At 35.6% G+C, this 9828-nt stretch overlaps 1 protein-coding gene across 1 annotated transcript in view; it reads right to left on the bottom strand.

Moving 5' to 3' along the window:
• Positions 1-9828, bottom strand: part of EIF5B (eukaryotic translation initiation factor 5B) — a gene marked incomplete at its 3' end in the record, with an annotated part of 91235 nt that overhangs the window by 59067 nt on the left and 22340 nt on the right. Inside the window, exons 2-6 of the mRNA XM_006887854.1 lie at positions 6758-6883; positions 6572-6656; positions 5220-5889; positions 3871-4088; positions 3400-3550 (exon numbers count right to left, since the gene is read on the bottom strand). Coding sequence (XP_006887916.1) covers positions 3400-3550; positions 3871-4088; positions 5220-5889; positions 6572-6656; positions 6758-6883 — 1250 coding nt within the window. The remainder of the gene's footprint in view (positions 1-3399; positions 3551-3870; positions 4089-5219; positions 5890-6571; positions 6657-6757; positions 6884-9828) is intronic.

Here is a 9828-nt window from a genome sequence, read left to right as displayed (position 1 = left end):
AATTACATCTCAACATCAAGAAAACAACAATCACCACCCCTGAACCAATAAGCAGTATCTTAATAAATGAAAAAAGACTGAGTTGTCAATGGTCTCCTTTTACTTGGATTCCTAATCAACACCCAAAGTATTATCAATCAAGAAATAATGGCTGGCTACATTGGGGAAAATCTGCTGTCAAGGATCTCTCCAAAGTGCTAAAGAACAAAGATGTGTCTAATTCAAGTCATAGTATTTTCAATTACTTCCTATACATCTAAAAGTTGAACACTGAATAAGGATGACAAAAGAATGGATGCTTTTGAGTTGTGATGTTACCTAAAAAAAAAAAAAGGAAGAAGGTTTAGAATTTACTAATTTCTCTGTTTTAAACATGGCGGGTATGAATGATAGAGCATGTACCTCAATTGTGAAATTGTATAGTATCTATGTAAAGTGCATTGGATGTAAAGTCAGAAATTAAATTTTTCATTTTAAAATACTTCCAGTAAAATAAATTTGTATGTAAATGGGGGTGGGGGGGTAACAGAATATCCCATAACTGCCAAAAGAACAAATAAATGTGTTCTGGAGAAGTGCAACCAGAATGCTCCTTAGACACAAGAATGGTGAAACTTCTCACACTTTGGCCATATTGTCAGTAGGGGCCAAGCCTTGGAAAAGACATCATGATGAAAAAAGTGAAGGGTTAGAAAAAAGAGAGAAAGATCCTCAATCAGATGGACTGACACTGACAGTGACTCTAATAATGTGCTCGAGTATATCTAAGACTGTGAGGATGGCACATCATAGGGCAATGTTCTGTTGTTCACTGAGTCACTATGAGTCTGTCTACTTGATGTGACTTAACAGTGTTATATAAAAACATATAAAAATGGTACCTCCATTTAAAATAAAAAATTAAACTCATTGATCACCTTTAGAAGTTACTGCTATTTGTTATGTGTCTTCACATCGATTCCAACTCACAGCAATTCTACATACAATACTGAAACCTGTCTATCATGGGGGACCCTGTTAAACCTGAAAAATATGTGGCATAGCTTCCAGCATCAAAACCGCACACAAGCTACCACAATACCAGGAACCACAAGTAAGTGCTAGTCTTATTTTTAAAACTATTAAAGATGGGAAGAGGAGTAAACTTTTTCCTATCTTTCCTGTATGAACTGTATTTTAGAGAAAGGGGTTTTTTTTAACATTGTTTTTTATTAATTTTAATGAACATTTACAGAGACTTTGGATTTCCATTCATTCATTATTGCATTTTTATTCCTGCCCACCGTCCCCCCCCCCAATTAGCTCTTCTCTTTGATAAATAAAATTCTTTCACTGTTATACAATCCCTCCCCCCAGATCCACTCCACTATGCAGTCTTCATTCTGGACTCCTGTCATGATAATAATACCTAATCATATATTGCTTTAAAACTGTTCTCTCTCTCATCTGTTTCAATGCAGTATACAATATTGTCCCCTCTTTCAGTCTCCCCTCAACCCCGTTTTACAACAGTGGCACTATGCAATATTTGTCCTTTAGTGACAGTGATATTTCCGTCAGCATAATGTCCTCCAGGGTCATCCAATGTGAATAATATTTCATGAGTTCTTTGTTTTTCACTGCAGCATAGTATTCCATTATGTGAATATACCAGAGCTTCTCTATCCATTCGTTTGTTGATGTGCACTCAGGTTGTTTCCAACTCTTTGCTATTGTGAACAAAGCCACAATGAACATCGGTGTGCATAATTCTGCTTGGGTGACAGTTATGGTTTCTTTAGGGTATATTCCCAGTAATGGAACTGCTGGATCAAATGGTATTTCTATTTGCAACTTACTGAGAAGGTGCCATACAGCCTTCCATAGTGGTTACACCATTTTACACTCCCACCAAAAGTGAGTAAGGGTTCCAGTTTCTCCACAACCTCACTAGCATTTGAAGTTTGCTGTTCTGTTAAATTTTGCTATTCTTACTGGTTTGAGATGCTATCTCATAATTGCTTTGATTGGCATCTCTCTTAGAGCTAGGGACTTCAAACATTTCTTCTTGTGTTTGTTGACCATCTGAATGTCTTCTTTGGTGAAGTGTCTGTTCATATCCCGCACCCATTTTTCAACTGGGTTATTTACCTTTATCTTGTTGTGGTGCTAGTGTATTTTATAAATTCTAGATATAAGTCCCTTATCTGACATGATGTTACCAGATATTTTTTTTCCCAGTCTATGGCTTCCCTTTTTACCCTGTCGGAGAAGTTTTTGGATGTGCATAGGGATTTGATTCTTAGAAGGTATTTTTATCAATACATGCACTAAGAATTATAGAAATAAGAGTATTATTCGGCAAATTTAACGAAATAGTGAATATTAGTAATTACTACCAGGTAATGGGAATTACTACCAGGGAATGGGAAGTTTTTACAATGGACAATGGTGCCATTAATCTAAACCCACAAAATAATCTTAATCTCACATGAAGTTAGACAGCCAGATCATGTGTGCCTGCTACAAGGCAAAAAAAAGCAAAGGCAAGCCTATACATCTAACTAGGGATAGAGAAACATATCAGATCCAGTTTCCCAACAATGCAAGACTTTTTGGAAACAAGTGGAAAGAAATTCTACATGGAAAAACAGTTAAGTAGTATTAGAAGTGAATTAATTTTATAAGATGAAGTATTTCCTCAGCTCATGTTAAAAAGTAAGATTTCATTAGTTGTTAAAGATAAATACCAAAATATTTATATGAAAAATAATATGGGCTCTAGGTTTCACTTTAAAATACAAGGGGAAAAAGGAGTTTCAGAAGGGAAAAAACAACAATGGCAAATATATATTAATTGCTGAAACTGAGAGATAGGTACACGTGTACTCATTTTACTATTTACTATTTCATATTTACTACTTTTGTGTGTGTTTACAGACACACTATCATTTACACACATATTTTTGTCATAGAGTAGAAACAAGTCATCTTCTGAAACAATGATATTAACTGCATTTACACTGTTGTTGTTAAATGTTGTCGTGTCGTGGATGACTCAGAGCGACCCTATGAACTTTCATTTCTCTAAGTGCACAGGGTTTCCAGAGGCAAGCTATTTCCAAAGTGGATGCCACTCCTGCTTCCAAGCTTGTTTTAATCAGAGAGCTCCACCGAACACTGTCCATCATGGGTGACCAATATTGCATTTTGGCACATCAGGGTCACAGTGTTCAGCATCACAGCCACCACAAGTTACCTCTGTACAGCATTGTTTGCCCAAAAACAATTATAAACAGGCCCGAGGGACACCGATTAAAATCACCTACCTTTGGCTTAGTGGCATCACTTTCTGTCCATTAGGTCAACTGAGCTCTCTATACTGTTGTTGTTGAGTACTCAATTAATTAATATACTTACCCTGAGCTTGTAAAAGTTTAAGAGTAGCTTCAGCTCTGGCTCTGGCTTCTCTCTGGGATTTAGTTAAAAGTTTTCCCTCTTTTTTCAAGCGTTCTTTCCTTTCTTTCTCTTTTTGCTTTCTCCTTTCTCTTTTTTCTTGTTCCAATCGTTCCTGTAAAAGAAGCCATGTCATGTAAAAATGTGATTAGCTTAACAAACTACAAAATTCAAATTTAAACAGCACAAACTTCAGAACTTAAAGAGTCATACAAAGTATGCTAGGAGATTTCAAATGAAAATATTTTTTCATTGTTGTTATTTAACAATTAAGAATACTGGAGTAGACTGCACTATTTCATCTTTTTAGTTATATCAAAACAAAAATTACCACATAACTATACAAATTGTTTCATTCGAAACTTAAGAGCTAATTATAAAGAAGACATTTTAAGTTAAACATATTGCCAATGTTATCTACCTAATGAAACATACCTCTTCTTTACGTTTGGCTTCTAATTCTTCAAGTCGTTTTATTCGTTCTTCCTCTTCCCTCTTCTGTCTTTCTTCATCTTCTTTTAGCTTAGCCAGAGCTTCTTGCATAGCTTTAACTGTGGCTTTGCTAGGTCCTTTTTTCTTTTCTTTCTCTTTTTCTTCTTTTTCTCCTTTCTTTTTTTTCTTATCTTTTTTCTTTTTGTCTCCTTCATTGTCATCTATCAAAAAGAATATAAGTGTTGGTTTTCAAAAAAAAACTCCAAATATTTCTTTAGGTCCAACCCCAGAATTCAAAGGCTATAATGGGCTAATATTAATTACAAGAACAGGCATCATAAACACTCAGTAATCACAATAGCTCAGAAGAAAGCATTATGTTGGCCTACTGGGTAAGAAGAGAGGCACTCAGGAAAAAGATGGGCAATCTCCTTCCTGCAGTTTACACCCTCTGAGTCAGTTCCAACTTGATGGCATGTAACAACATAAAATCTATAAAAGATGGGAATCACAGAATGTTGAGCTATTTTCATTCTGAAGTAAGGAGGCAATTTAGAAAGTGTATTTTCCCTGATTCTAGCTTATGAAAACAACAGAAAACTGTGATTCAGTCTTATTTAAGAGATGCTACTTTTAACATGTGTTTCATATATACATTAATTTCAAAAACTAAACTGGGTTTTTAAAGACAAAAAAATTCAAAGATACCTGTCATTCAGTAGTCAAAAAAAAAAAAAGGCCTAAAATTGTTAACTGGGCAACTTCCACAGTGTCTATCAAAAACAAAAGGTATTTATCACAGTAAAATTTTATCAAAATTCCAATCTGTATAAAATCCATTTAACTAAAATATATTTCCAACTAGAGTGTTCTTCCTTCAGTCTCTTGCTAGGAATCAGTATCTGGACACCACACCTATACACATCCTAAAATGTAAGACTACCCAAGTCCCTTATAGGAATAATAAATATATTTTAAATCATCCCTAGATTATTTAAGTTAATACAATATAAATGAGATGTAAATAGTACATTAAGCTCCAGCTTAGCTTTCAAGGGATTGCTTTAACTAATTGCTCCCCACTTTCAATATGTCAGGGTTAGTTCAATCTGTGAAAGCAGATGCATGATCATATGGAGCTGGCCTAAGTACTCAGACCCAGTTTTTTTAAAGCTTCTTAAAAATACCTTTATAACTAATGACGTATGACCAAATAACTTTTTATGACAAAATGCATTTTGAGGTATAATGATCAAACACTAAACAGTGTCAATTAAAAGACTTTTGCTCAAAAACTTAAGAAAAAAAACAAACACGCTTTTAGCTCATTCCCTTTCTTCTATATTACTAACCTTCTACTGCTGTGGGAGTCTCTCCTTTTTCTTCAGAGGCAAGGGATGCACCAGCATCAACAGTCACTTTGGCTTTTATAGGTTCTTCTTCAGATTTCTTCAGAGATTCTTTCTGTTTACTCTGATCCTTTTTACCTGATTCTAACTCTTCTTTTTCTTTCAGCTTCCGAAGTTTTGCCTTTTCTTCATCCTTCTTTTTTCTCTCACGTTCCTTCTTTTCTGCTTTCTTTTGGGCCACTGTCTTAATTTTGAAGGAAGAATCATCATCTTCATTTGCACTCTCTACATTAGCACCTGGCTTATTCTTTTGATTTTTTTTCTGTCCTTTTTTCGACTGTAAAACTTCATCTGATTCCTCACCACTTCCACCTGAAGAATTTATTTTAGAATGCTCTTTAGTTCTTTTATTGTTATCCTCATCTTCATCTGACCCATCCCATTTCTTATTTGATTTCTGGGCCTTCCCTTTAGATTTCTTAGAAGTTTTACTAAAATCATCATCATTATCACTCCCAGAATACATTTCCACTTTTGCTTTTGCAGGTTTTTTTGATTTTGACACTTTATCTTCCGATTCTTCATTATCATCAAAACTTTGTTTTTTGCCTTTTTGTCCTTTCTTTTTTCTCTCTTGTTTTAAGGTAGATTCTTCTTCATTATTTTCTGTTAACTAAAAATATCCAATTGTTAGTGATATTAACAGAATTACATTTTATGTTTCATAATAATCCAACTCCCCTCACCATCACACTTTGTTAAAAGCACTTTGTGGGGGGGGGGGCCCCATCACTTCACTATTAGATTCTTTTTACAGGAATATAAAAGCACATCCAAATACCAGAAGCTAGCCTAGGTCTCGAACACATCTTACAATCATGTCAATTTCAGAATCGAGGTGGCTCTGAAATAAACCCTGATCACTAGTCCATACTGACCAACTTCTTCAAATGGCACAGGAAGCTTATGGAGGGCCTTGCTATCTTGATTCCGTAACTTTAGGGCTTATTCAAATTCAAGGAATTAAAAAGATATAATGAGAATAAAATTGGAAGTGGAAATGAAAGAAGCACGATCTTCTCCCTCGAAAATGTTTTCATGTTATCAACATTTTCTAAAGTGTCTATTTAACAAGCAATGTACCACCAAAAAAACCTTTAAGATTCTCAAATAATTTATCTGTATGCTTGTGAAAAATCTGTAAAGTACATTCTTTCATAACTAAAAAAGTGCTTCCATTCCTTTGGCATCAGAATTTACAGAAACTTTCAAGTAATAAATTTCCAAATGCAGCTCCCCAAAACCAACACTAAGAAACACAAATGGTAGAATGAGAACAATAATCTGACTTTCACCTTTACTGTAGCAGTTTCTCTGTCAGGTTTGATGCCTTGAGTCTCTAAAGACAATTCTTCCAGTTCTTTTAGGATATCATCTTCACTAGAAAAGGATTAAAATAAATTTTGAGGCATTGGATTAGTTTAAAAAGTGAATCCAATACCAAATCTAATAAAATTTAAATATATTTAAAATATACTTACTCAAAGTCTTGTCTTTTTTTCTCCTTTTTCTTTTTCCCCTTTGATTTTTGAGGTTCCTGTTCTTTGGCAGCACCAGCTCCTTCTATTTCTGCAGCCAAGGCATCAAGATCAATATCATCCTTGGCACTTCAATGAAAACAAAGATCTAATTGTTACTCAAAAGCAAAATTATCTATCACATTCATTTTCAGAAATACTGTCATCATTTTAACCTTTTATATGCATTAGTATTCATGAAGAAAAATCATTTGGCAGTTCTTTCCTAACAACAATCATTATATTATCAGTATACCTGAGCCAACTTCAGGAAAGTTGCAGGGTTACACTCAAGTCAGTAAGAGCTATAATGAATTCTAGAGAGAACTCTATAAAGAAAAAGATTTGACTCAGTGGTAAGGAGTTGCACAGCCAACCAAAAGGTTTGGTTTCACCAGCTGCATAGGAAGAAAATGGACAGTCTCCTCCAGGGTGACTTACAGCCTCTTAACCTTGCTGGACGGTCAGCTATGAGTCAGCTCCAACTCGATGGCACAAGAACAATAAAGTACAAAAGTAGTATTATTTAGTACCAATAAAACAATCAAAAATAATACATTCAAGTATGCTCACCATGTCTTACACCAGCCTGGTTTCATTCTTAATTCCACTCCACAATATCCTACCTATATTACTTAATAAGCAACACTAACTTCCAGTTAAATCTTACAGAAAACCAAGTAGCCCATCAGTCTGAGATGTATGAGTATTTAAAGCAGAAAAGCCGAATGAATACACAATAAGGATGACACAATACTATAAAGACTTCATTTAAGTGGACAAAAATGTTTTATTTCAGTAAAGAGAATTCAGAAAGAAGTTTTATATGGCTAATTCTTAAATTATGTAAGACACTGAGGATATATCCCCTAAGAGCACAGTAAAGATAGAAAGCAAGCAAATAAACAAGGAACTACAAAAAGTATCCCAAAAGTAAAGAAACTTTAGGCTTCTATAAACATACAGGACAAGGGAGCTCTGGTGGCCTAGTGGCAAGAAGCTGCAGTGCAATCCCAGACGTACGCAGTTTGAATCCACCACATGCTCTGCTGGAGAAGGAGGGGCAATCTCCTCCTGTACCAGTCAGATCCGATTTGATAGTACAAATACACAATACTTTAAAAAAAATACAGGACAGAATTGATGTATGCTCCTCTTCAGCCAACTGTATTTTAGTCAGTATATTTAAGGAGGATGTTGTTATAAAATACTGATCTACTGGAGGGATAGACTCTCATATGCCAAAACAAGAATGAAAAAATTGGTGACTTCTTAGCACAGAAACAGCCAGCAGTCAAGTACTAAAGATGGAATAGTAGCAGTTAGCTGGACAAAAACCCCAGTGGTATCAAACAGATTCTAAATCAAGCAACCCTACAGTACTGAGCAGAACTGCCCCTTAGATTTCTAAGGCTATCACTCTATACAGAAAGATCTGGTGGCGTTCTCTGTAGTGTGTTGCTGTGCAGGATAAAGATGAGCAAGCAGAGAAGTCTCCTCCCAGTGTGATTTAGTCTCTGAAACCCAGTGGAGGGTTATTTTGCTCAGCTCAATGGCAGCAGGAATGCGTAAGAAATCTTTACAGCTTCAGACTGCCTCATCTTTCTCTCACAGAGCAGGTGACAGATTAAAATCACCCACCTTTGGGTTAGCAGACACAATGAATACAAAAAGGTAAAGGCAATGAAGTGTATTATGTGTCTAGACAGGTGTTCATACAAGAGTACCCAAAACACTTGCAAGGCTTTTGTAAGTTATGGATTTCTTGGTGGCACCTCAGAGTCAGGGTATACACAATATAGCGATCAGAGCTATGCAGTGTGTTTTTCCCAGGTTTTTAGACCAGATTTGACTATAATTCTTTTAAAAAAATAAACACAACAACAAACAGATGAAGAAAATAAGGCATAGACAATTAGACCAGGATCATGCACAAAACCATGTTTCTATCTGAATCAAGAAGTATGTCATAGCTAGTGCTATTCAACTGCTGACAAAATAAAATTTGCATTGTTCAAAGTTAAATCTCCAGTATTAAAGGCAGAGCAGAATCTGACTAGTTAAAAAGCAGAAAGACCAGTCAGAGAGTTTCTGAAATAATCATGATGAAGAATGATGAGCACCTCATATGCAAAACTGGCAAACAAAATGAAGATTAGAGTGATATCAAATTAGAGAAATATTAGAAAGATGAAATTAACAATACTCAAGTGACTACATTAAAAAAAAAAAAAAAAGAAAGACGAGTTTCAGGTCTCATCAGGTAATGGAACTTAAGGCATCATCTCTGCCAATATGTCACTGTGCACTTCATAGTACAAAAGCTTCTGAGAAACTGGAGGGGGACGGAACGGAGGGAGGGAGTGAGAGAAGGAAGGGAGGGAGGAAGGAAGGAAGGAAGGAAGGAATCCATCAATAAAGGGAAAAAAGGAAGACATCAATGGTTAAATAAAGTTCGGCACACAAATGACCTCCCAAAATTTGCCAATCCTCATCAAAATAGCTTATGGTTATTAGCTAGTATCTCTAGAGAAGCCATCAAAAAATATTGCTAAAATATCAGAACCATATTTATATGCTGCTGAGTCTGCCAAGTTTGTTTCTGGCTAATAAGAAGAGACCTAACAATTTCCAAGCATCAGGCACTGTGGCTACCAACCAATGGAAACAACCCAGCAATTCATTTTTGTGGAGTCAGAATCAATTCAGAGCTGATCCTCCATTGGGTTTCCAAGGCTCTAAATTCAAGGGAAGAGAATGCCCACCTGCCAGGGAGATGTGGCCGTTGTGTTAGCAGCACAACTCTGCAGACTAAAAAACCACAGAGCTCAATAGACAGAATCCAACAGAGAGCCCAAGAGATACACCAATACATCAGGTCACTTAATCTTGATAGCAAGTCTATGAAATTAAGATTAATGATGATAATTTACAAAAGGATGCCCAGCGCTTTCTCAAAAAGTTGCAAATAGAGATACCATTTGACCCAGCAATTCCACTACTGGGAATATACCCTGAAGAGACCATAGCTGACA

This window comes from Elephantulus edwardii, unplaced genomic scaffold (genome assembly GCF_000299155.1).
Source record: "Elephantulus edwardii isolate Elephantulus edwardi_28Jun2011 unplaced genomic scaffold, EleEdw1.0 scaffold00062, whole genome shotgun sequence".
Taxonomy (NCBI): domain Eukaryota; kingdom Metazoa; phylum Chordata; class Mammalia; order Macroscelidea; family Macroscelididae; genus Elephantulus; species Elephantulus edwardii.
The sequence above is the reverse complement of the archived record's forward strand: the minus strand, read 5'-3'. Positions and strand labels throughout refer to the sequence as shown.